This window comes from Primulina tabacum, chromosome 5 (assembly GCF_025594145.1).
Source record: "Primulina tabacum isolate GXHZ01 chromosome 5, ASM2559414v2, whole genome shotgun sequence".
NCBI lineage: Eukaryota > Viridiplantae > Streptophyta > Magnoliopsida > Lamiales > Gesneriaceae > Primulina > Primulina tabacum.
The window spans coordinates 925,076-952,926 of NC_134554.1; the positions used below are offsets into that span (position 1 = coordinate 925,076).

General features: G+C 34.2%; 5 protein-coding genes across 12 annotated transcripts in view; 3 read left to right on the forward strand and 2 right to left on the reverse strand.

Moving 5' to 3' along the window:
* The window catches only part of LOC142545217 (transmembrane 9 superfamily member 9-like), a 97,191-nt gene that overhangs the window by 51,521 nt on the left and 17,819 nt on the right, over nt 1-27,851 (forward strand). The gene's annotated exons all lie outside the window — the stretch shown is intronic.
* On the reverse strand, nt 1,494-4,733 carry LOC142545212 (chorismate mutase 2-like). 2 transcript variants are annotated; one of them, XM_075652245.1, is made up of 6 exons: nt 4,596-4,733; nt 3,847-4,064; nt 2,484-2,573; nt 2,236-2,379; nt 1,981-2,073; nt 1,494-1,891 (listed from the first exon to the last, which is right to left on the reverse strand). In XM_075652245.1, exons 2-6 carry the CDS (start codon nt 4,054-4,056, stop codon nt 1,661-1,663), a joined length of 768 nt encoding a protein of 255 aa, XP_075508360.1. In that variant the 5' UTR covers nt 4,057-4,064; nt 4,596-4,733; the 3' UTR covers nt 1,494-1,660. The 2 variants fall into 2 exon arrangements, with proteins under 2 accessions (XP_075508360.1, XP_075508359.1); XM_075652244.1 differs by lacking the exon at nt 4,596-4,733 and having other exon boundaries at nt 3,847-4,261.
* LOC142545219 (protein POLAR LOCALIZATION DURING ASYMMETRIC DIVISION AND REDISTRIBUTION-like) lies at nt 9,845-12,456 on the forward strand. The gene is made up of 4 exons (XM_075652261.1): nt 9,845-9,960; nt 10,065-10,346; nt 10,995-11,431; nt 12,088-12,456. Exons 1-4 carry the CDS (start codon nt 9,954-9,956, stop codon nt 12,379-12,381), a joined length of 1,020 nt encoding a protein of 339 aa, XP_075508376.1. The 5' UTR covers nt 9,845-9,953; the 3' UTR covers nt 12,382-12,456.
* Nucleotides 15,921-23,373, forward strand: LOC142545213 (pleiotropic drug resistance protein 1-like). 2 transcript variants are annotated; one of them, XM_075652247.1, is made up of 21 exons: nt 15,925-16,480; nt 16,576-16,696; nt 16,804-16,892; nt 16,971-17,055; nt 17,145-17,304; nt 17,422-17,498; nt 18,417-18,561; nt 18,690-18,991; nt 19,079-19,360; nt 19,455-19,771; nt 19,851-20,011; nt 20,150-20,253; nt 20,356-20,506; nt 20,586-20,827; nt 20,932-21,264; nt 21,352-21,642; nt 21,720-21,937; nt 22,041-22,268; nt 22,367-22,538; nt 22,620-22,874; nt 22,963-23,373. In XM_075652247.1, the coding sequence occupies exons 1-21, from the start codon at nt 16,146-16,148 to the stop codon at nt 23,221-23,223; spliced, it is 4,329 nt and encodes a 1,442-aa protein (XP_075508362.1). In that variant the 5' UTR covers nt 15,925-16,145; the 3' UTR covers nt 23,224-23,373. The 2 variants fall into 2 exon arrangements, with proteins under 2 accessions (XP_075508361.1, XP_075508362.1); XM_075652246.1 differs by having other exon boundaries at nt 15,921-16,480; nt 20,932-21,642.
* Nucleotides 23,065-27,717, reverse strand: LOC142545214 (phototropic-responsive NPH3 family protein NPY1-like). 6 transcript variants are annotated; one of them, XM_075652249.1, is made up of 5 exons: nt 27,155-27,717; nt 26,844-26,928; nt 26,023-26,092; nt 24,683-25,846; nt 23,065-24,279 (listed from the first exon to the last, which is right to left on the reverse strand). In XM_075652249.1, exons 2-5 carry the CDS (start codon nt 26,903-26,905, stop codon nt 23,758-23,760), a joined length of 1,818 nt encoding a protein of 605 aa, XP_075508364.1. In that variant the 5' UTR covers nt 26,906-26,928; nt 27,155-27,717; the 3' UTR covers nt 23,065-23,757. The 6 variants fall into 6 exon arrangements, with proteins under 6 accessions (XP_075508364.1, XP_075508363.1, XP_075508367.1 ...); XM_075652248.1 differs by having other exon boundaries at nt 26,844-26,935; XM_075652252.1 differs by lacking the exon at nt 26,844-26,928 and having other exon boundaries at nt 27,155-27,715.

Consider the following 27,851-nt stretch of genomic DNA (forward strand, 5'->3'; position numbering starts at 1 on the left):
CAAATGATGTGTTTGTCTGTGTAGTCGTGGGGCCTGATATAGTTGAGATCTAATCTCGTGATAGTTGACGAATTGTAATACATTTTTTTTATTAAAAAAACTTAATAAATCGAATTGAATTAAAATCGTTTATTGTGTTATGCATTCCGAGTTAATCGATTTTTTGGGAAAAAATTGTAATACATTTTTTAATTAAAAAATAATAAATATTAAATATAAAAAAATTAAATTTTATTAATAAATTGGTTTACATAATTTATCTTTTTTTATTTAAAAAGAAATTAAATCAAACTGTTTAATATATGATGATGCTAAAAATATTTAGAAATGACAAAAATAATAAAATTTAGAATATTAATAAAAAATAATAGCATTGACAAAATTAAGGGCGAACAAAACTTCTGTTAATTAGTTTGATTTTAAATGATTGAATTACATTGATGTCCCCGTTAGGTTCCTTTAACTAAATTTTTGTTCATTCTTAATTCTATCATAAATTTAAGATATTGAAGTTAGATAAACTATAAATCGATGATAATTTTATTAAATTCAATTTGAGTTCTTTGATTTATTATGTGTTAAAAGTTAAATATAGTTAAAAATTAAATTTTATATTGTCCGTATATTTTATTTTTTTGTATTTTATTAATTACGTTATTAATTAAATTTGTGTTTTGAAGAATCCCAGATAATAAAGCTGTCAGAGAAGGAATGATGAGGAGAGGGAGGAGGAGCAACTAATGGCAAGACCTTCGGAAAGCGATATGTAGTTGTTGAGGGAGAGGGAGGAGGGGGAGGCAGAGGAAAAGATAATAGAGATGGTGATTTAGCTTTCTAAGAACGGTGGCGGAAGAGGAGGAGGTGGAAATATACTTTGTATAGACGGAAGTGTCTTTTGTACGGAGGGCGGAGGGGGGCCTGATGATTGGTTTCTGGAATAAGAATTGGACATGTGGGAGATTCGGGCAAAAAGAACCTGTGAGCGGTCAATACAGGGAGTGGAAGCCATCTCTGAGCAGCAAGATGGAGAAGAGACTGGGGATGGAGAAAATGATTGTCCATTGGAAGACAAAGATGTAGGGTATGCAGTACAAGGTGGGGGAGGAGGTGGTGGATGAGGCATTGGCAACTGCAGTCTAATGTGACTTGACATTTTACAGTTGAAGTAAAATTCTATGCTTGGCAGTACTGGAACAGATAAGTAAGGCTTGGATTGAGAAGGCTGCGGTGAAGGTGGAGGTGATGGTACTGATACCAATGCTTGTAGTGGCGGAGACACTTGTCTTAATTGAAGAAGCAATGATGATGATGGTAGCTTAGACTGAATACCTGACGATTTTGAGTGATGCATTTGACAAGTAGTAGGTAATGAAGGTGAAGATAGAGATGGGGGTGAATCAGGTGGCACTTCTAATTATTTTAAACATAATTTAGAATAAAAACCTGGAAAGCCTATAATATTGAAGGGAGCATTTCATTAAACTCCACCGAACTACATCATAATAAACTTCATTAAAAAATTAGGGAGAAAATGTGAAATGTTCCCTACACATTTGACATTACAAAGATGCAATATTTATTCCAAAAACCTCTTCAATTCCTAACTATGTAAGAAGGCTTCATAGATCATTTGAAGATTGTAGTATGCTACAAATAACCTTTACTCGAGATGACGAAGAAGGTATTCAACTTCAACAAATTTTGTTAATGGCATCACCCATTCTTCATATAACTGAGAAACAACAGAGGGGTTAACCTTGTACTTGCCATTAGTGTCGTTTTCTTGGAGATCCACATCTTGACCGAATATCATTGCTTTTTTTGCCACCCTTTTCTTTATCGCCTTTTCCACACTTGGAAAAGTTAATAACTCCATTAAAGCTTCTCTGTTCTGCTAGAATTCAAGTTACGTATGATTGGATACTGCTCCTTCTTCTTGGGTGTTTATAATTTTGAAATATAAGTGAATTGTGTTTTTACCTTAGCATGTACAGCTGGAGTATAGTCTGCGGGGGCATCTCTGAATTTAACCTCAGCTACAAACTTTCCCAAGTGAATCCTTCTTGAAAGTGCCTATAAAATATGAACATTGCGACATGAGAAATCGTACAAAGATTAGCAAGTTTCAGATGATCTTCCACCAGACTAGTCTTTAACTTTGAACTCCGCTCTTATCTTACCATCCAATATTCATGTTGTGGGTAAAAAATTGTTTACGCATATATTTTTCTATACCTGCAAACAATCTAAATCACTGACTGCAGTGGCGGCATAGTTCCCATCATCTCCCTCACTAGTAATCAAAGGAAGCAATTTTTTGAGGTAAAAATGTGAGATTTTGTCATTTACGTTAATGGAAGCTCCTGCAGGATGCAAGATCTGAAAACAACGCATTAGTGTAAAAGAAAACACATGAATCGATACCGAATACTGGTAAAATTGCTGAGATAATCTCAAGACTTCAGTTAATCATCAATCATTACCTGCGTAGAAGAGTTGAGGCTTTGCAGCAAAGGAGCTGGTAACTTATCTGGGAAAAAGGCGTTCTCTTCTGGAGATGTGTAACGACCAGCCTGAGAACAAACCAGAGGAAAGTTTTACTCGTAAACTTCACACAATGATAAACATTATTCATTTGGGCTTCTAATTCAAAGTCCACTGGATTCATTTTCATATACGAAAATATTGAGACCAACACCCCAGTAGTCCTAGATGTACACTTTTTATGTTGTATGGCCATTAAAGACATCGGCAAAATGTCTATTAACATGATTCTTCTTTTTAGATCTTACAAAAACACCATGTTCTTCGGTCAGTTTGGCCGCAGAGGAATGAAAGCGAACCGACCAAACTAATCCTAAGAGCTAATTTTTGCCATATCACTGAGATGGATTCTACTGCTTCCTTCGAGTATCACTCCGCCACGCACTTGAAAGACAAAACGAGGAAAAAAATACTGATGTAACACGCTTGTGCAGAGAAAATGGGCAACACTGCGAGGCAATGGTTTTAATTTTATTTTCTTTGTTTTTGAACCAGATGCACCAACCACAACACACTTGCTCAAAGAAAGCGACCAACCTTGCACGGCTTGATCAAAATCAAAGTAAAATTTCTAGCTACAAAATTCCTATTTATAGCTTTATATATATTCGTAGCTTGCTTTGTGAAAAAACTCCAGTTTTATTTAGTAAAAATCCAACCATAATTATTGAAGGCATAACGCATACTAAGGTGCAACACATGTACTCTGGATCCTATGGCTCTTGGCACAAATCAAAAGACGCACGTTGAAGTTGAACCACGCTGAGAAATGGTATTATCAAATTTTGCCGTAAGAAGAAATTGTACGATATGGCATAAACATAAACTTTACAAACCATTTAAAAAATTCAAGCAAACATAAATGACTATTATATTGGGTAGGACTTGAAACTAAAAAAAGTACATGTTCCTTTCATTCAAGGTGCATTCAAGGTGCCTTGGCCAAAAGAAGCCAAAGTTGACCACAAAATCATGGACGAATCTTCCAAAAATTTGAGCTTGGCATATTTCAAGATAACTATATATATAGAGACACACACACACACAGAGATGACTTATTCTTCTTTATATTATTATTCAAATGAGCATTTCGAACCAACAACTTATTTTTACAATAATCAATTTAAGAATTCAAAACATTCATATTGTCACTATCGAAAAAATAATAAACTACTGGGTTAGTTGGTCGGCATTTTGTTGGCACATACTAACAAAATTCACACATTTTATGACCATAACCCAGATCAGTTCCTTTAAAATTGGAAAATAAAAAAAATGAAAAGGGAAAGAAGATGAGTATACCTTGGCCTGAAGAGCTTCGGATTCTTTGAGAAAGAAATCAAACAAAGAATCCGATGACTCGGGAACACACTTTTCCTCGTACAAGGCCAGATTTCTGGGATATTTCGCTCTCTCAATCAGATAGAAGATAATGGTGTCTTCTTGGCGAACCAAGCTCTTTCTCAAATAATCAAGATTCAACAGCTCATCAATTCTGGCGCTTTGCGCCATTTTACAGACTACAGAAATCAATATGAAAGTTAATACTGCGCTATTGAAGATCCGAAACATCAAATAAACGAAGGCCGAAAGAAGGGTGTCGATGAAATTATGAAAGAATGGATAATGATTGGAAAATGTAAAGGGAGAAATATGGGATTTTGAAGTGGGGGATGGCGTTGAAGTTATGCCAATAAAAAGGAAACGAGTGGGTGGGTGAAGGGTTCGTGAGGACACCTTTTTTCCCTTGTGTTTGACATTAAATGCCGGTGCATGTGGGGTAAACCTTTTTCCTTTTGCTTTTAGGGTCTCAACGGTTTTTAAAAAATGTTTATCAAATTATAATGTCAGCATATAAGGTAAACTTTTTGGACGTTTGCCTGTTCAATAAAGTACGTAATCTAATTTACAAATAATCAATTCAACTTTTAATTAGTTTTTCCATATCTTTGGTATGAAAGTATTTCGATAGAACAAAATCTGCAGAATCTTCTTCAGTACAGAGACGGTATGAAAAACCAACAAAAAAGGCCAGCAATAGAAGACGATACCTCTGATTTTCCTTGTGATATCGTGCAAAACATACTCTCAAGACTACCCGTCAAGTCTCTTCTCCGATTCAGTACCGGCCGCAGATCATGGAGCGCCACAATCAGCCCCCCTCCCATATCAAGTTGAATCCTCACAGTGCTAACACATAACTCATGCAACAATCGTAACCAGAAGGGATAGAAAAAAATTTGCACTCGACCGAATTTTCGAAAACGAAAATTATATATAACCGAAATTAAATTTAAAATAAGCCTACTTACCTTATATCTGAAAGAAAATATGAAGAATTCGAAAATTATAGAAGAATCATGCAACTGACACTTCGAAAACGCAGCAGCACATCGCTCGAAAAATCAGCCATTTTAAAAATTTCATTGCACCTTATTGAACCGTTGGATCAGGCTTACAATTTCACATTACATTTAAAAAGCACGTCAAAATAAATTATGAATGGTGGAGATCGTGTTTGAAAGTCGTTTTGACCTACTTATGGACGAAAAACCGTAGGTATGCTGTTCTCAACTAAAATCTTAACAGTTTTCTTGCGAAAACTATAAACGAAAAACTAACCATTGGATTTGGCTGAACTTGGATATGTTATTCGAAACATATGGAAGCATATTCTGAACGATGGAGATCGGATTCAGAGTACCGGAGCGAGAGAAACGAATTTCTGAATGTGGACATAATTTTGATGACTCGTGCAGAATTTTTGGAGAGGAATTTCGAAAATATGAGAGCAAAAACTCGAAAATTTGATGTGTAAATTATGAATGAGAGTTTCTCCTATTTATAGGGAGCTGGTGGCTGCTATCATGATCGTGTATTATTCTCGCGTTTGAACTTTTGAATCAAATTTTAAATCTAGGATAATTATCATTCTTTTATCTATGATCTTGGATAATATTTCGAAATCTAAATATACATCCCTTGGATATTTTGAAATTTAGGGATCATATTTCCTCTGCTTAATCTTTATTCAGATATATCAAATCTTAGATATTTATCTGGTAAAAATATTTCCAACTTTGAATTTATATCTTCAACTTTTCCTGCTTATATTCAAATTCCTTATTTAATTTCTTGGATTGTGATAGACTTATTTATTATCTCAAGTTCAAAATATATACACAATATTATCTTAAATTTCGAGCTCCAAAATATTGTACACATTATAATTATCCACACAACTTTAGATAATCTTGCAAATCTTACATCTTTAATAATGATATAGTTACCCGAAGATTGGATAATCCTAACACACTTAAATTACAAAAATATTATCACGATTAAAAAATCTTGAGACCTACGAGAGACTTATGCTGAAGGAGTTGTATATTGGATTATGTACCTGGCTGGATAATTTCACAGCATAATATATTTCGATCCTAAAGATAACTTGTTAAAGAAACTAGGAAATCCCGAAAAGTAGTTTCTTTTCTTGGAGAACGATGGAGGAAATTTATGTTTCTACACATGTGATCTAGAGATGAGGATTGCAGCATGGTTGCTGAAAGACAGTAAATGTTGGATGAAGTTAACAAGTGCAGCAAGTGATCCATTGACATTCTTATTTCCCGGCATGCCAATGTGCATGACAAGCTAGCGATAACGAGGTTGTGTTTTTTGGTGATCAAGTCGGATAAGGAATTTCCAGGTTGCGATAGAGGGTGGATTGGATTAGCATTTTTGATAGATGAGTCGAGTTTCATGGAAAAAAAATAATTAGATCTTTATAATTCATATTGTCTATTTGACACTGATATTTTCGATTTTATCTTTTTGACAAAATTTGTTTTATAAGTTATCATGCATTTTAATACAACTTACCCAATTCATTCACAGGTTTTTTTATCCATCAATTCCAACACTCTTTTTATCTTATTAAAACATTCCTTACATAAGAGTAAAATGAATGAGAACATAAATAAACTTAAATACGTGGGACATGCTGAGTATCTTAGTTTGGAAAAATATAATATGTTGTTAAAATTTAATTTTTTTATTAGCGACATATATGTCGCTTAAAACACATTAGAGAATACTATATATTATCAATTTATTTTTCGGTTTCTAATTATTTTACAAAGATTTTTTCGTGGTGTTTTATAAAATTTTATGACTAATTAAAAAAAAAAGATGTCTTTTAAAGGGAACTAGAGTTTAGGTCAGTAACGTGAGTACGGCTGTCCCAATTTTATGAATGCAAAAACTCTTTCGACACGTCAATTTTGTAAGACAAATATTTTATTTAGATTATCCATAAAAAATAATTATTTTTACTATAAATATAAGAAAAATTGATTCATCTGAAAAATAATGATCCGTGTACAAAAGACATACTCATGAAATACCATCAATGGAATCCATGCAATTGCAGAAATCGTATTTTCACACTCAATTTCAAGTTTTCTAATTTTTAATACACTTAAATTTAATTTCAACTCAACTTTATCGGAATCATAATAACCGTAAATATTTATTTTTTTCAAAAAACAAACACAACTAACTAAAGTAAATCATCATCACTAATATAAAAAAATTAATCATTTATTTCTATTACTATCAGAACAATCTTTATGAGTTAAAGAATAATATTCATATTGTGTTAATTTACTGTAATATATAATAAATATAGATAACAAAAAAACTTTTTGTTTATATTTGACCCAAAAAAATAAATTTATATTGTAAAAAAATTACCAAGAAACACACGAATAATAAAAAAAAATTATATTGGACAAAAAAGAATTATTATTATTTTTATGTAAGGAAAAAACACACAAATGATAAATTTATGTTTTGTCAACTTATGCATAGTTTGGTACACATGATAAGATAAACATGTGATATATAATATGAAGATAAGTTAATGATAAATAAGATGTAGGATATTATATTTAATGTTTGGTATGATTTTAATAAAAGTGATTAAATTTATATATTAGATTGTAATGACAAAATTAACCTTATCATAATAAATTTTATAATTTCAAAGTTGTTGCTTGAGTTCAAATTTTTTATCTGTTCATGCCCCGACAGTTCTTACATTATTTATTTTTTTAACCTAATTTTATATATTATATAATATGATAATTGAGCCTTTAATTTTGTGAGCCAAGTCAAATATAAATTTTTAAGGTTAATAGAGTGATACTAATAATTTTATTGAGATTTATACAAATAATTTATATAATTATCTCGAGTTTATTTACATAATTATCATATTATATAACATATAAAAATAAATAAAAATATTTATTTGATTTTAATTTCTACCTACAAGTGAAATGATAGAATAATAGGGTTTAAGATTTTTATATCTTGAGGACAATTAAGTCATTTGTGGTGTTTTTATCATTAGATTAAAATTATCATATCTCATAAAAAAGATATTTTATCCCTATATAAAATTATTTATCACGGACCCATGATATTATCATGGGTTTTCTAAAAAAGTACCAAACATGGGATAAAGATGATTATTTATCAATATATCTCTTATCTCATATATCAAACTATACCTACAGTATTATATAATAATATTTTTTTTTCAAAATTATGGATGCTTGAAAAAATGGTCCAAATAACTCTACATTTGCATATAAAACCAACTTCATCGACTCTTTATAGTTTGATTTCATAAAATATCACTTGTCTTCTAGCATCGTTATATTTATTTATGGTAATACAATGTGTCTTATCAGACGGGTGATAAAGAAAATAGGAGCGGGCACGGGTCGGGTACATGATTTGGTCGGGTATGGTTTTTGCTATCCGACCTTACTCTAGTGATTATCCGATTAGTCGGGTACCTGGTCGGATAGGGTTCATTCAGGTATTCGTCTTTTTCTAAAAAATAATTTACGTTTTAAAAATAAAATGCTACCGAATAAGCTTCTAATTCATATTACCAAAAGAAAAGAAAGTATGCAAAACTCATAACATAAACCCTTAGCTTAAGTCTAGCGTTTGTTTGAGTTATTTATTTATTTATTATTGTATACCCGCAAAATAAATAAACATCGCAAAAAATTAATCAATGATTTTCGCTACCTCAAACTCAATTTATTATTATCAGCAACCAAATTTTGAAAAAGTTGCCAGCTTTCTAATAAGCTGGATTCCAATTAAAATCAAATCGAAAGAACACCGTAACTTTGGATTACTTCATTCAAGACCAAGCCCATATCTTTTAAAAAATAAAAATAAAAAACGGGTTTCTGGGTACATCAGATACTCCGACTAAGGATTTTTTACCTGAACCCGACTAATTACCCGATTTACACTAAAAAATGCACCCAATCAGGTCGGGTGGGGTACTCAAACTACCGGATCTGATTGCCCACATCTTGTAGAACACCTAATTTATTGATTTAGTGGCAATAATGAAGTCCCAAGACCCAAAAGATATGGAATTCGAAAAAAAAAAAAAAAAACGCACGCACGCATATGAATGATCTCGGCCATTGCCTCAAGAAAACACATCTTTAAACTTTGGCAAATTATTTATTTTATTTGGTAAAGCTAATTTGCAATGGACAATTCAATCACGTGTATGAAGTGAATGAATAAATATCGGGACCATATTCACCAACATATATCTAAATAAATGGAGATAATTCTATTTAAATCTACAATTGACGCAAACGTCACATTCAATCCCATTCGATCATGATTTGCTCATTATAGTCTGAGTGGAAGCTCACGTCAAAGTCACATTGAAAAATCTTCAAATTTTTGTTGCACGTATTTTTCGAAAAATATATAAAGTTTAGTATTTGATAGATTGTTCGTCTCTTTCTAAAAAAATAATAATTGATATAAACTCAAATATTTAAACCGACTCAACCACGTCACTTTAATAAAACTGTAATGAAGAAAAACGATGTAATTCAGATATTTTATAAAACATAACAATTTAAGTGCTCACGAGTCGACCGTTCTCCCATAATTAAATATGATCAAAATCAATGTTTTCAAAACTGGATCGGTCTAGAATCGATCACGATATAGTCAGAACATCGACCAAAAAATCGTTTCATTTGTCAAATGATCAAAATCGGTCAAACTGATCAAAAACCAGTTGGACTGGTGTTTTGATCCGATCGATCGAACTACTAATTTTAAGACATCAATTTGATCTCCCGTCCTGTTATAAAAACATTGATCAAAACAATGTTTCAATTTTCGCATTCAAAGCCCACTAACTTTTGGATTTTGCTTTAGATTGAATAGATGCCACAATAAATACTAATCTGGAGAAACGCTAAAAAAAGTTGAACCCTGTCTCTCTCAACCCGTGAACTGCACTCTGATCAATCACCAAACCATTTCCCGATTCTCTCTCTGCACTAATGGAATGTGGGAACGAATATTTAATTTTCGATCCATTTCATTGAATTCTTGATTCAGCCACAGTTGTTTTTTGGCTATATAAGAGCACAATGGCTTCAGTCAAGTTTCAGATTGTCCCAAAATGATGGATGATGGCACAGTCGTGGCGGACATGGATCGGCGATGCAGAAAGAGAAGAGTTCGGAGTTGCCGGAGCTTCGCTTCTTGTATTTCACCTCGATTGATTTTGTCTCGATGGTTGAATGGAAGAAATTCCAGGGGTGATAAAAATGAAATGGGGAAAAATTGGGAAATGCCGAAGATCGGGGGAAATTTTGGCGTTAACAGGAGGCGGGTGAATGGTTCGATGGATTTTGGATGGTCACCTCCTTCTTTTGCACCCAAAAGTTCAGGTGATTTCAGTTTAAGCGAGTAGACCTTTTTTTTTTATTGATATTCACATTGAACTTGTATGCGGTCTACTCTTTCATGTTTAGAAATAATTTTGATATGATCAAACTGTTTTATTCGTTAAATAATTTAATTTTCTGATTATTATACAACTTTAATTTTGTTCATTGCTTCACAGTTGTTTTGCATCATGAAATTTCTGTACTCTGACCATAATTACACTTCAATTTGTAATTCATTGAAATGCGCCATTCAAATTCGAGGAGAATGTACCTTTTTAAATAAGATTACCATCTCATTTGGTATTCAAAAACATGTTATTCACTTGAATATATAGAGCAAATGAAGTATTTTTTTTACAGAAAAAAATGCATTTAAGAGAGGACGAGTTAGAACTAGCTATCTAGAGTTGCTTGCTTGCAGTCTAATTTTGACAACTGTTAAGTGAACTCGAAAAGCCAAACTCACGCACAGAGCTATTGTTATTTTTCATTTCTTCAAATATTTCATTTGCGTACATTTTTTAAATGATTAGACATAGAGATTTTCCACCCAGTCCGCATATCCTGGGTCCTTCTTTGCGAATAGAACAGCCAATTGATCATTGTTGACTGGAAATCAGTACTAAATATTTTCATTTGATTACACAGAAGAAATTGAGAAAGAGGCCTCTTTCAATCTTGGAGTTGGATTTGGTCTTATGTTTCTGATTGCTGCTAGTAGAAATGAGCTGAACAAAATGGTGAATTTGCAGAGACAAATGCAGATTTTGTTTCAAAGTTTCAGAACTGAATTTCAAAATAATCAAGAAAAGGAGCATTGCTCTGATTCTATGATGGCTCCATCTTTCCCTAACCCTAATGATATCCAGGAAATATCATATGTTGAAAAAACCGTTTGTAGCCAGTACTTATCTTTCCACAATTTTGAAAGCCCCGAAGTAAATATCAGCAGTGGTCAAAATATACGAGAAAATAGTAGAGGACTGGATCAAATTGAAGATGAACTTGAGGCTGAATTAGATCGTATGCAACTCCAGATCGACACAGAAATCCCTTCAAAATACTCAAAGCATCAGCATTCAGAGGTATGCATTTAATTGTTCACAAGATAACACGTACAGGTCCAAACATTAAGAGGTATTCCTTTAATTTAGACCAAGTATGAATGTTCATGAGATCATATTTTGTAGTCCCACGTTGACTTAAAGAACTTTTGTGTCATTGACATTTGAGAGGACACATTTGATAAACCAGTCTTTAGGCTTGCTTCTTTTGGTGTTTTTATTGATACTCCACGTTGAAATGGGCAATCAGATAAAAACTACTATTGTTTGCTATGTCGTACTTTATTCCTTGATTTGGCCTAAAACAACGCCTTTGATAATGTGGCCAATGTTTAAGTTGGATTAAGATGCTCGAGCTAAATATTATTATATAGAGTAAGCCTGCCAGATTATATTTTAGTTTATTAATTTTTTGGATCATCCTTTCTTATTTGTTGGTTCAAGCCTAAAGATAACAATATCTTGGAATCTGTGACGAGGGGATGGGGCGATAACCCTCCTCCCCATATAAACTGTTGATTAGAGTGTAATTTCACTACCTAAGTCTTCAGTGTGTTAGTTTTGTCTCTTGAGTAGGAATCGTAGCACCATCACTACATGGAATCATTCCATTTTTTTGCTTTCATGATAAAGCTACCAATCGTCAAAATATTTGAAGCTGTGATATGTTGTAACAGAGAAATGTAGAGGATAGTGCACCTGAAATGAGCCTCACCTCAAGCTTTGAAGACATTGGGAAGCAGCCTTATCAATTGATGATGTGCAATCAAGATCAATTCTGCGGCATTGATCCATTCGAACTTGAGAGAAGATTGCATCAAGTGTTGGAAGCAAGGCAACAAGAAGAGATAACTGAGCTTAGTCACCAGCTTGAGCTTAAAGAAGCTGAGCTTTCTTGGTGGAAGGACACCGTGAGGCTCATTTCTCAGCATGCAGAAGAGCCTGTCTATGGGACTGAATCAGAACATTGAATTTAAAGCTATCTTCGACCACAAAATCTATTTTTGTGCAAATTTTACACTAAAATAAGTGCGATTTCTACATTAAATACAACAAATTCATCTCCAATCCATTTTATTCAAATCTTATGCCGTCACAGTATTCTTTTTATTTTACATATATAATTATTTTCTTTTATTTAATATATTTTTAATTATGAATTGTAATATTATATTAAATTTTTGTATTTGTCTTGAATTATATTATTTATAAATTATAAATCAAATTATTTTTTAATTATTAAAAATTAATATAAATAAATATTTTAAAAATCAATAATTATTATTCTTTAATTTTTATGATTAGATATCTAATTATTAAAATAATAAAATAAATAATATATTATTATTTAAATAATATTTATAATCTTTAATAAAAATATTTATAATAAAAAAACAAAAAAATAGGAGCGAGCTCCCCCTTTGACGCAGAAGAATTGGGGTTGAGCCAATTAGGCAAAATAACGCAGTCTCGTTGCAGAAAATTTCTCTGCACCAAAATGATGTTTCACAAACCCCACGTTTAATATCGAACCAAAATGTAAAAAGAATAATGATGGAGATCCCTACTTTTTGAATCTTCAGTATGTTCCTGTGCTCTGGTTGTCTTGTCTGAAAGTTTTCTGCTTAATCCTTCTATTTCACCTTGTCCCTTGTCTGTAAATTTTTTTTTTTAGCGATACCGGTCATGCCAAGTTGACATCCCATCAACTAAAATAAAAGCCTAAATTTGACCCTTTTTTTTATCACGTGCTGTGTAACTATTTTTCACATTACTGGAATTCAAAGGAGTTTGCCCATATTCGAAGTCTACAATCATGTTTGCGAAAAAATAAATAAATATATACACATTTATATATATTAAATTAATTAAAAAACAAAATTTTTACCATTTCTAGTCAACAATTTAAACACAACATCGCTATGGATTAATAGTATTCCATTAATTAAGCAATGATAGTTTTTTATGCATTTATTGTGTATTTCAAGATTATATCCTTCTAGAAGGGAGCCATTAATTTATTCTTTTTCTCCCTATGTGTGGGCCGCATGACTCTGAATTAATTAAAAATAAGCGTCTCGATTAGTGCAAATTTCATCCACACATGTCTTCTAAACGAACACATCCTATAGCCGGGTCAAAAGTCAAAAGTCAAAAGTCAAAACAACACAACGTCAACATTATATGGAACAAATTAACTATAGGAGTGAATGGTTAAAAAAAAAAGGTATCTTAAAAGTTCTTGATTTAAAATTCTAGAGATAAAACTGATTTTCATGTTAAAAAATATTCAAAATCAAAATGAATTTTGTTTCATGTATATGCTTCATATCAATTTTTTAATTGGTGGATAAAACAATCTCATTTTAAACCATATTTGGTTAGACTATTAAGTATGGGCGAATTTATATATTGACAACTACGATATATTTCATTTCAAAATAAAATTTTGAAATAACTCTCACAAATATTAACTTAGGAAAATTGCAAAATTTGGTCGCGCATGTTTGTCTCTTTGTATTTTTTTTTATTTTGTATGGACAAGTTTTAGTCATATTTCTAATGTGGCGATAACAAGTGCACGGCTAAATACAGTTTTCTCCTAATAACCAGTTGGGACACGAAAGTACCTTCTCCATTTTGTTGGAGTAGTAATGACCCAGAAATTGTTTTTTATATTTAATTCATATAACCCAAAAGGGGTTGAATATTAATTTGTCTTTCTTCAAAGATTATAATCAAATCTCAATTGTATTTTGACTAGTTTTCCAAGTGGCCTCAGGCTCCAACTCACGATGCAAACAACGGATCAATTCAGATATAATATCATCAAAAATTTCCCATCAAGATGGAAGTAATATATATCTCTAGGTTTAATTTTGTGGGGGAGATAAAAGTTGGTTTTATCTATCACAATAAATAAAAATTATCATATAATTTAAAGTTTTTTTTAGTAACAAGCGTGATAAACATCAAGATTTGATTAAACTTTAATTTCTATGTAAATGAAGGAAATTATATAAATATTTGGTCAAATATGTGAGAAATGGGGTTGGCCGAATAATTTACAAGAAGAAAATCTTAATTTTAATCATGCAACTTAGTCTATGTTTAAGTCTAGTTATATAATTTGTTAATGTTAAGGTTTCATCAACTCACTTGGATTTTTTTGTTTTTGTAATTTTCACCCGAAACAATTAAATATATCAATATTATTTATTTGACACTGATATATTTCTATATGGCTTATATAACAAGAATAAAACCTAAAAAAATAAAAATAAAAAATTGAAGCTATTATATTAAAATCAAATATAAATTAATTACATAACTAAAATTCAAAATAAATCGAACTAAAATTGTAATTTTAGATTTTCTTTCTATATTTTTTAGAGTCGCCAATCAAGAATGCATAGCTGCCAGCTTGTCGAATGTTTACGTGTTGTTCATATGCTACGGCTGAGAGAGATGTGGGCTGTATTTGTCGCCTCCATTTCCGATGGTCATGTACATGCACAATGTTTTTTTTTTTTTTTTAAAAAAAATAGTCTTCTATATATTGTAATTTACATACGAGCCGGTAAATTTTTGGAACCTTTTTTATTAAAGAATAAAAGATAATATTCATAGACGCATTATAATTGATGGCAAAAATTTATGTTAGACGGTCGGTTTCACGAGTCGTATTTTATGAAATAGATCTCTTATTTGGGTCATTTATGAAAAAATATTATTTTTTATGCTAAGAGTATTACTTTTTATAGTGAATATCGGTATAATTGATTATTATTTTTTACAGTGAATATCAGTAGGATTGATCAGTCTCACGTATAAAAATTCGTGAGACCATCTCACTAGAGACCTATGCCTAACTGATTACTTTATTAAAAAGGCTCGTTTCAAATGATAATAACATAAAGTAAACGAACATATTTTTTTTATTTATAATTTTTGGTTAAATTAATAATAACTTATATATTAATATATGGAGGAAAAATTCGATTTCAACAAATATTTAAAATATTTTCAGTTAATATATTTTTATCAGTAAATATCACATGCATGCTAATAGAATTTCATAAAAACTTTTGTAAACGATATCATGAGTCAATTTTGTGAGATATAAATTTATTTGGCTCATTCATGAAAAAATATTATTTATTATTGTAAATATGAAGATAATTGAGAGGTCTGATAAGAGATATGCTAAATGAATTTATGGTACTTTTTTGTAGTTAACGTTCGGAGTTATATATAAAGCTACTTCTTTGTTTTTTTTAATGAAAATCATGAGATGACTTCCGATTTAAAAATTGAATATTGTAGAAGAAAATATCGAGATTCCGAAAATGTGTCAATCAATAATAATAATATGTGAATATAGAATAATTGCAAATATTGACCGCTGAATAACTGTAATAATATAAAAATTCCTCCAGTCAAATTAGGTTGGCGAACTTGAACACTTCCCCGAAGCTTCTCAAGATGCATTCATGATTCATTGATAATTTTTTGTTTTTAAAAAGGATCCGATTTGGAGAAACTACTCCCACTCATATATATAAAGAAATATTAAATCTAGTGCACATTGTCTCCCTTTCTTTTTCATTTCAAGAACACCAAGAAAAGACTTGGTTTCAATGCTCAGAAAACTGTAGCAGCAAAAGAATTTCGAACCCATAAAGAGTGAGAATCTCCGAGCAACATATACTTCTGCCGCTGACAGGCTCAAGAAATGGATCCCGGTGATCTGTACAAAGCAAGTGGAAGTTTAAGAGCGAGTGGAAGAGCTAACAGCTCCAATCTATGGCGGAATACGGGTATCGAAGTTTTCTCTCGATCCTCGCGTGAAGAGGATGACGAAGAGGCCTTGAAATGGGCTGCGCTTGAGAAACTGCCCACTTTTGATCGTCTGAGAAAAGGGCTCCTGTTCGGATCGAAAGGCGCGAATGAAATCGACGTTGGTGATCTTGGATTCCATGACAAAAGGAACTTGGTCGAGAGGCTGGTGAATACCGTGGAAGAAGATAACGAGAAGTTCTTGCTGAAGCTCCGGAACAGGATTGATAGGTACTGCCTTGTTTTGCTTTTTATTGTGTTTTAAGCGTAATGAACTCGTGCGTCTGGTTGCTGATTTTCTTGTTTCGAATCATGTGTTGCTGCAGAGTTGGGATTGATTTGCCCGCGATTGAAGTGAGATATGATCATCTGAATATCGATGCACAAGCCTTTAGCCAGAGCAGGTCTTTGCCCACTTTTCTAAACTTCATTATCAATATGGTGGAGGTAAGAAAAACTATATAATACCATAATTACATATAACATATATATATGTATATATATTTTGCTGAAAAGAGATTTGGTATCTAAATTTATGATTTTATTTTTTTAAGGGAGTTTTGAACACTGTCCATTTGCTCCCGAGTGGAAAGAAGCCTTTCACCATACTTAAGGATGTCAGCGGAATCATCAAACCTTGCAGGTAATTTAAGACTAAAATTAAGCCAAGAAATTTAGTAAATTTTGTCGGATAGCCATTTTTCATGAATGTTTTCTGCAGAATGACGCTACTTTTAGGCCCTCCAAGTTCAGGAAAGACATCCCTTCTGTTGGCTTTGGCCGGAAAGCTTGATCCAACTCTAAAAGTCAGCATCTTATAAATCTTATTTATTTATATATATATAATAATCAACCATATGCGATATATATATTGAGAAACTGAAAATATATTCAGGTTTCTGGAAATGTGACCTATAATGGACATGGACTGAATGAATTTGTACCGCAAAGAACCGCAGCATACATCAGCCAGACTGATTTGCACATCGGAGAAATGACAGTAAGAGAAACCTTAGCATTCTCTGCTCGATGCCAAGGAGTAGGCGATCGATACGGTAATAACATCGAAATTACATTAAAAAAAATTAGGGTTATTGAAAAGAAAATATTAATTTAAATTTTTCTAATTCTTTTCTGTTTTTAGAATAAAATTTTTATAATTCTTGAAACAGAAATGTTGGCGGAATTGTCAAGGAGGGAGAAAGCAGCAAATATCAAGCCTGACCCAGATATCGATATCTACATGAAGGTGAAAAAATAAAGTCCCATTGGCGGGACCCACTCGCGTTTTTTTAATTTATTATATTATTCTGTGAATAAATGATGTGGTGAGTTGTCCACCCAGAAAAGTTTAAGCTTTCAAGAAACTTAGACTTTTGTGCTTTGTATATTGCAAGAGAGCGTCATAATTTGGTACATATGATATATAAAAGTGATTACATTTATATATTAGATTGTAATGACAAAATTAACCTTATCATAATAAATTTTATAATTTCAAAGTTGTTGATTGAGTTCATATTTTTTTATCTGTTCATACGTCGATAGTGCTTGCATGATTTATTTATTTTTACCTAATTTTATATATTATATAATATGATAATTGAGCCCTTGATTTTGTGAGTCTAATCAAATATCAATTTTAAGATTAATCGAGTGATACTAATAATTTTATTGATATTTATATAATTATCACGAATTCATTTATATAATTATCATATTATACAATATATAAAAATAAATAAAAATATTTATTTGATTTTAATTTCTACCTACTAGCATAGATTTTATAAAAAACATTTATAAATTGAGGCAATTAAATTGTAGTGTATTTTACCAAACTATTCCTAAAATTAAATAATTTCTATCGGATAAGTTATTAATTATATTTTATTCATCGAAATCTAGCAACACCGCATGATTTGCGGGGCTCCGAGATTTAATAAAAGAATATATTTTTTAAAAAATACATATTTACTTATATTTTTTAAATTGATAGATATCGTATGATATAAAAATTGTTTTCATAACAACTTGTAATATATTTATATCTATCAAAGTCTATAATTTGAATTTTAACTCACACGGGTTCGACTTTTTAATAATCATCCTTTTTTTATTTTATTCTATGTTGACCGGGAATATTTACGAAACAAACATGGTGCAGGCAGCGGCAACTGAAGGAGACGAAGCTAATGTCGTCACAGATTATATTCTCAAGGTTTTGGGTCTCGACATTTGCGCCGATACCATGGTCGGGGATGAGATGATAAGGGGAATTTCCGGGGGACAACGAAAACGTGTTACAACCGGTAATTGAAACTTGCTAACATATTTCGAAGATCAAAGTTTTCAAGTTCAGCTTGTACTGAGTGTAGTGAATACATTTTTATAGAAACTGAAGTTTTTTCTATAAAAAAACAAAAACAAAATGCGACAGGTGAAATGCTTGTTGGACCAGCAAAAGCACTTTTCATGGACGAAATATCGACAGGACTGGACAGTTCCACGACTTACCAGATTGTCAATATGCTTCGACAGTATGTGCGCATTATGAAGGGAACTGCGTTCATTTCCCTCTTGCAGCCAGCACCGGAGACTTACAATCTTTTCGATGACATTGTCCTCTTGTCCGATGGCCGGATTGTATATCATGGCCCGAGAGAAAACGTGGTCGGTTTCTTCGAATCCATGGGTTTCAAGTGCCCCAGGAGGAAAGGAGTTGCCGATTTCTTGCAAGAGGTAAGCAGGAAGATGATAAAGATAACAACCTTTTAAAGATATTGTGTTGCATTTGTTCTGATGAGAGGTTCAAATCACAATACACAGGTGACGTCGAAAAAAGACCAGAAGCAATATTGGGCACGTAAGGATGAGCCTTACCGGTTCATCACAGTGAGTGAATTCGTCGAGGCGTTCCAATCATATGCCGACGGACAAAGACTAGGGGATGAGCTAGCGATCCCGTACGATAAGAGCAAAAGCCATCCAGCTGCTCTGAGTAAAGACAAGTACGGTGTTGGACAGAAAGAACTCCTGAAAGCCTGCAAAGATAGAGAATATTTGTTGATGAAAAGAAATGCATTTGTCTATTACTTCAAGCTTTTCCAGGCATGCGCTTACACGCAGAACTCCTCCTATACATACATTTGTCAAGTCGAATGCATATTGCTAACAGTAAATTTTTTTTTATATTTGGTTGCAGCTAATTACGCTGGCATTGATTGCCACGACTGTCTTCCTACGAGTCAAGATGCACAAAGATACTGTCGATGATGGTTCCATATATATCGGTGCTCTATTTTTCGCTGTGATTCTTACATTGTTCAATGGATTGTCCGAGCTTGCTATGACGATTTACAAGCTTCCTGTATTCTACAAGCAAAGGAATATGTCCTTCTTCCCGGCATGGGCATATGCTATTCCATCTTGGATCCTAAAAATTCCAATCACCTTCGTTGAAGTGGCCATATGGACCTTTTTCTCCTACTACATCATCGGATTCGATCCTAACGTAGGAAGGTATGCATGTCGTTCCTTAGAACAACTTATGCATCAGTTTTCTTCAAAATATTATTGACCAAGAATTCTTTTATTGCAGATTGTTCAAGCAATACATGTTACTCCTGACTTTGCACCAGACAGCAGGAGCGTTGTTCAGACTTATTGGAGCATTGGGACGGACTATGGTTATTGCGAACACATTCGGCCTGTTTGCATTGCTCATGCTTTTTGCATTAGGTGGCTTTGTGCTGTCACGAGGTATGAAATGTTGATAACGGATTCCGATTTTTTTTCTTCCAAAAGACGATTGTTAAAAAACAAACTACTGTTAGTCCACCTCTCGTGGGCTCGAGCTCTTGGAATACTCTGACAACTTATCACATATTATGATGGCAGATGACGTGAAACCATGGTGGATATGGGGTTATTGGTCATCACCATTGATGTACACGCAAAACGCGATTCTTGTCAACGAATTCACAGGGCACAGTTGGAGCAAAGTAAGCCAATGGATTGTCCATTTCAAGTTTAGATTATTTTTCGTGTTTATATGTATACACATATGTTAACACCAAACTAATGCAGAATTTATCATTTTATAGTTGGTAAATGGAGTCAAATTGGGAGAAACAGTGTTGAAGTCCCGAGGGTTTTTTCCATATCCATACTGGTATTGGATAGGGTTGGGAGTTACATTTGGATTCGTCTTTCTGTTCAACGCTCTCTATATTCTGGCACTAACGTTCCTGGACTGTAGGTGTTTCTACACTGAATTCTTTCAAGCTCTTTATTTTTAACATTCAGCAATTAATACAGTCCAAAAATTTTGCAGCATTTGATAAGCCTAGAGCTGTGTTGCCTGAAGAAAGTGAAGATGTCCAACAGGGTGGCTTAGTTAACCAAGTTTCAGCTCCTGGTGCTGCTAGTAAGCGTAGAAGTGTCTCTTCTGGATCCTCGTCTGTCAGAGAAGATGCAGATGTAGCCAATGAGAACCGGAAAAGAGGAATGATTCTGCCATTCGAGCCTCATTCCCTCACTTTTGATGACATTAGATACTCAGTTGACATGCCAGCAGTATGTTTTTGCTTCAAAAAACAATCTCTTCATGCTTATTCCAAATGTGTCATTTGTTTCTTAAACATGTATAAGTTTTTCATTCAGTACTCGATTTTTTGCAGGAAATGAAAGCTCAAGGTGCCACTGAAGATAGATTGGAGCTCTTGAAGGGTGTAAGCGGCACTTTCCGGCCAGGTGTTCTTACAGCTTTGATGGGTGTTAGTGGAGCCGGTAAAACAACCTTGATGGATGTGTTAGCTGGAAGAAAAACAGGAGGATACATCGAGGGAACTATTACGATCTCAGGGTATCCGAAGAACCAGGCAACATTTGCTAGGATTTCTGGATATTGTGAGCAGAACGACATTCATTCACCAAATGTCACTGTTCACGAGTCCCTTATTTTCTCAGCTTGGTTAAGGTTGCCTCCAGATGTTGATGCAAAGACCAGGAAGGTTAGTACACCCAGACATGATTTTATGTATGGAAACTATTTGTGTCCTAAGATTCTCCGAGTAAACAACTTCCTCATTTGCTTACAGATGTTCATTGAAGAGGTAATGGAACTTGTCGAACTTACGCCTCTGAGAGGAGCGTTGGTTGGATTGCCTGGGATCAGTGGTCTCTCGACCGAGCAGCGAAAGAGGCTTACAATAGCAGTGGAACTTGTAGCAAACCCATCTATCATCTTCATGGATGAACCAACGTCAGGACTTGATGCTAGAGCCGCTGCAATTGTGATGAGAACTGTCAGGAATACCGTTAACACTGGAAGAACTGTAGTATGCACCATCCATCAGCCTAGCATAGATATATTTGAAGCATTTGATGAGGTAAGCTGAATCGAAGTTCAAACAGATGTATAAAATTTGGTTATGAAATGACTCACTAAAATGACACAATTTTGCAGCTATTTTTGATGAAACGGGGAGGGCAAGATATATATGTTGGACCATTGGGACACCACTCATCCCATTTGATCAAGTACTTTGAAGGAGTGGAAGGAGTACAGAAGATTAAAGACGGTATCAATCCCGCAACCTGGATGTTGGAAGTCTCCACTTCAGCACAAGAACTGCTTTTGGGGATCGATTTTGCTGAACACTACAAAAAATCAGAACTATATGGGTTAGTATTATCCCCTCATTCCTTGGAAGAAAATAAAATAAACTTTTCATTCTTGTAAAGTTCTATATTCTAATAATCTCACGAGTTTAAGAAAATTCCACAGGAGGAATAAAGCCGCGATCAAGGAGTTAAGTGTCCCTCGTCCCGGCACGAAAGATTTGTATTTCCCTAACCAATACTCCCAATCTTTCCTCATGCAATGTGTAGCTTGCCTGTGGAAACAACACTGGTCGTACTGGCGGAATCCTCCTTATACAGCAGTGAGATTTTTGTTCACAGTCTGCATTGCCCTTATATTCGGGACAATGTTTTGGAAGCTTGGCTCTAAATGGTAATCCCGAAGAAAATTGAAACAAACTTCTTAACAGGTCTACAACATCTTCTATTTCATTCCTATTAATATTATTGAGATGATGTCGTGTTTCTCAGGAAAACTCAACAAGATCTATTCAATGCCATGGGTTCTATGTATGCTGCTATCCTCTTTCTGGGATTCCAATACGCCTCGACAGCTCAGCCTGTCGTGGCTGTCGAGCGAACGGTCTTTTACCGAGAAAAAGCAGCCGGAATGTATTCAGCTTTACCATACGCTTTCTCACAGGTAAATACCAGCAAAAGATTCATGAATTTTGCAACCTTTGATGCTGAGATTCCCTAACAAAGCTCTTCCATTCCATTGCAGTTTCTCATCGAAATCCCATATGTTTTCGTACAATCATTGGTGTACAGTCTCATCGTCTACTCCATGATGAAATTCGACTGGACCGTGGCGAAATTTTTCTGGTTTTTATATTTCATGTTCTTCTCACTTTTGTACTTTGTATTGTATGGCATGATGGCTGTGGCTGTCACGCCTAATCACAACGTAGCTGCGGTTGTTTCTTCTTTCTTCTACGGACTTTGGAACCTTTTCTCCGGATTTATTGTCCCACGACCAGTAAGTTCTCCAACAACCATGCGTTGTTAACTTCTGGTGTCTATAGACACAAAACACTAACAAGAGAATGTATTATTTCTTGTGACAGAGAATACCTGTATGGTGGAGATGGTACTACTGGCTAACACCCGTGGCCTACACCTTGTATGGCTTCATAGTGTCGCAATTTGGACAAGTTCAGGATACACTTGAAGGCACAAACGAAACGGTGGAACAATTCTTGGACCGTTACTTCGGGTTCAAACACAGCATGCTTGGACCAGTTGCGGCTATACTTCTCGGGTTCGTGGTACTTTTCACCGTAATTTTTGCCTATGCCATCAAAACATTTAATTTCCAGAGGAGATGAGGCGGTTCCCTGTACAAGTACTACTATATTGGTTAAGCTTTGGCGTGGTAGATGTTAAGATAATGTGTAATTGTGAAATCTGGCTTTCTCAAATGTGTACTATACATTAAATCATCATGGTGAATTCAGCTAGCTGTTTATTTATTTTGACCCAGCTGTAAAATTATCCATCTTTCCAATTAATCCCCCCGAGTTTCAATTCCATAAAAAATTAAGGGTTTCAAGAAATGGGATTTGGGGTAGATGAAGGTTGTTCGTTGTTAACCATTAAAAAGGAAGACCAACGGTCTGGTGGTCAATTAATTGGTCATTGAATGTGATTAATCATCCCATTAGTTGAAATCTTGTAATCTCATTTCATTCACAATAAATAAATAAAATTGATGAAAACACCCCATAAATTACACATCAGGACAAGAATTCCAAGAATTTTGAGTTTCCTGCAACAGAAAACAATAAATAACCACATCAACTTTGTTCAGACCAAACCTTAATCTACTCAGATCCTGCGTTCTAAACTTTTCTATTGATGCTCTAAGAAACTGAGTATCTCCTGTGTCTTGAAGATAAACCATAGGACTTGGTCTCCCCTTGGATCATTGAGATTGGGCTCTGCGAACTCGCTGACGTCTCCAAGCTCTTAACGTCTCTGTTTCCGAGCCCTTTACCCATGATCCACAGTTTGTCAAAGAACCTCCTTGAACGAGATGGCAGCTGCTGTCCCGCAAATCCTCTAGTATTCTTGCTGCCTTTTCTCTTCAAATTTCCATTCTTGGTATGGTCCTCTTCTCTAACCGTCAAGCCATCCTTTTCTTCTCTGAGGGATCTGCGAGTACCTATGGTTATTTTTGTCCAATTGCCTTCGGTTTTTCGTTGGCTCTGGATGTTAGTACCGGCTGCTGCTATAGCCTGTTCGAAAAATAGGATTTGAATGATTACCCGAAGTGGTAGCTGGTTGTTTTGTGCTGCGTGCATGACCGCGTTTCGAGTCAGTTTCTTGGCATCCATAAGCCCACACAAGTTCTTTTTCTCGGCTTTTGACAGACTCAGGTGCTCCTGCGAAACAATTAGCCAATCTTGATCATGTTAATAGCTCAGTACAATTCTAACTTTCAACCACAAATATATCATCAACATCCACGACACAATGCCCAGAGTACTAAAACATACTACTAGTCCCTCTCAACTTAGAAGACTACTATCCCGCCATATACAAAGTGAAAATATATTGAAAATAAAGTTTCTGAAAGGAAATGACCATAAAATCATATCAAATAAACATCATATTCTTTGATTTCTAACTTATCATAAATACTTGCATGGGAATCGCCTTCTATTGGAGTCAAGAAATAAACATGCAGCAAAACCTTTCCAATAAATTCTTTCGGAGTGGTTCAAGAGTAATCAGGAAAAGAGAGTATAAACACAATTAATGATGCATACTGAAGAACAGGGATACCTTCAAATAGATGTTAATGGCAGCATACAATTCATCGTGAATTGGTCTTGCTGACTCAGGTATTGACCGAGATAATTTGATGAAATTTAGGACATGGAGATTCGGGTCACAAGCAACTTCAGCAAGGTAACCATCAATTAGTTTTGCAACTGTTAACCAAGATCCGTGTTCTAAAACAAAGTCACCATCATTTTTGTTATTCTTGCTTATTTGTTTTCCATTTGTCATAAATTGTTCCACAAGATGTTGAACAAGATCTATATCATAGGTGGTAGGTTGTGGAGACCTTGCAGGAATCAAAAGATCGCTAACATTAGCCTCGTCCAACTTAAAAGCAACTCTTCTCACCAGATCTACCACCACCAAATCATCAGACCCGATCAAAGAAGCAACTTTAAGTAACTTAAACAAGAAACTACAAGAACAGCTAATTCCCTTGTCAGAAAGCAACAAGCAAATTATGGTTTCCACCAAAGACTTATTCTTCAGGACATGGTCTTGAGATACCAAAGTGTCTAAAGAATCTGGCAACCATCTAGCCATATACGTCCTCAACGCCTCACCAATTAAAACTCCCTCCATTCTACCTTTTGATTTTATCATCACTATAACTTGTTTGAAGAAATCAACGTCCAACTCGCATATATCTTCAACCCACCAATCTCTAGGAACAAATTCTATTTTTTGGGGGAATTTCACAACGCTTGGAACCATCTTGTCTGACACTGCCATTTTTCGGTTGTATGTGTAAGACCAAGTGATTGTTGAAGGATCCGCTGAGGTTTTAGATGCAGTAGAATCTATACACCTAGCTACAACGATCTTCAGACTTTCAGACCATGGAAGAAGAGTTTTAGTAGTCTGTAAAACAATAATAGAATCTTTCCAGCTCTGTAAAATGCAGGAGTTGAGAAATACATCGATCTTGAAAACGAGGTTGCCTAGATCAATATCCTCAGTCATCTCTAGATACTCTGCCGCACAAAATGCAGCCACAACATTGTAGGGGTTCAAAGTCACCACCATCCCATAACAGAACTTCGCACAGATTTCAAAAGCTTTAGGCCCACCAGGAAATTCGACCAACTGAATTTCATCGGGGATCTCATATTTGGATTTCGATACCAGTTTTCGCAATTTGTGGCTCTTAGACAAGAGGGGAAACTGTAAAGGCGCATTAAAAGTACAATATCTCATCTAGTGAAACAGGTCATAAAACAGAGTTGTAAGGGTAAATGTAATTATCACCCATACAAAAAATTAAGAGGAATTCAGAAAATGAACTTAATCGCGTGGAAGTTGTAACTCGCTTCAGTTAATAAATAGTCTCAAAGAGTCACCTTATGGAGATGGAACTTCACTTCGCCAATAGTTATAATAACATCAGTTAACAATTCAGATGATACAAGCCTGCAGAAGCGAATGCACCGAACACGATTTATCAGTTAGAATGTCCATTTTGTCTAGTGTTATGATTCAAGGGCCAATATTAAGGGCGGTGTGCCAGCCGATAGCAGCTTGATTGTCATTTTACTCAAGGAAAAGTAATTAAACTTCAGTAAACAATTTGAGTAAGCGTATAACTGCAAACTTGGTTAACTAAGTGTTGTTGTAGTATGTAAACTTGAGTTTTGCACGAGAACTTGAAGTTTGTGATTGACCCTATGAAACAATATTACCAGATCTCCATTAACGGAGAATTACCTACTTCTTTTCTGCATAGAAAATGAGGGAAGAAAACCAATATTGGCAATGCATATGCATAGTTTCCTAGAGTAGATGAGAGCCATCAAAAGGACCAGAAATAGACAAATTTTTCTTCACGCCACAAACAATAAAAGGTATGATTTATAGGCCAGGCATACGATATATATTCAGTGGTAGGAAGAAAATTGGGTGGCCTCTTTTCTTTTTTGGTAGTTTAATCAAGGGAATCAAAAAATTAAAATTCACACTTCTTCTCAAAATGTTGGATCATTTTCGGACAAAAATGGACTAAAACTGATAATACAAGTAAAAAAATCTGAACAATTTCATAATATTTGCTAAAAAGCGTCAGCTTTTCTACAACGGAGAAGGGCCATGCAGTATATGATAATTTAGAGGGTTAAAAGAAAAATATTTGAGAAAGGTAAAAGTTCGATACGAACAACACTCACACCTTGTATAGCTCCCTGCAGATTGGAAAGCATCAGGTTTCGATCCCAACTTCATAAACTTCATATTTTCTTCCCGGAAATTACACTCTTCAATCTCAAAATTAACCACCCAACAAAAAGATAATTTTACCAACGAGCCAACGAAAAAAACGACCACTAATAACCAAGTAGGTACACAATCAAAGCATGAATCTTTATATTATTCCACCACCTTTCGATCCCTCTTCCAACATAAAGCAAGAATAAACCGTACAAAACTCCATTCCAAACACAACAAAACAAACCCACGAGAAAAGAACAAAAATCCCATCACCTGCAGGACTTTCAGTGTATCAGCGGTGTAAGAAATGCCTCCACTCTTTTCTTAGCTACACCACTTTAGGAAAATGCATCGACCTTCGAGCCAAACAGCAGCAAAGCTACAAGCAAACGAGTAGAAATATTTCCTTATGCCACGTCTCTTTTCGTTCTTTCTTTTTTCACTTTTTACCCACGCTCCATCACCAATGAATATTCCCTCAACGATGCGATCGATTGATGGAGTTACTGTCGGTGGATTATTTTACACGAATCCCATGAAGACAAAGGGTCCAGCCGTCTTTTGATACAACTCTTCCGGATTCTCAAAGATCTCTCCTTAAGTAGCGAATCTCAAGAACATCCAACCTTCAATTCCCCTGTGCTCTCTCTGTGCATGTGTGTGCGCATAAAGCTTTGAGAAATGGACTGTACGAAGTTGTGATTCAGCTTTATTCAGAATTCTTGCAGAGGTGTAGCTCACTGGTCCCCGTGCAGAAGCTTTTTGTGCCGCTAATGCACGCCATCCATTTTTGTAATTGTTGTCCAATTTAATTTTCGACTTTTCTTAGGTATCCGTTATTATAATATGAGTAGATCATCGAAGTAGGAGGAGATTGGTGAAGCAACGTGGAAAATATATGATTTAATATATTTGAGAATAGGACTTGTGCTATTTATTATTATTAAAAAATAATAAAGAAAATGCAAAA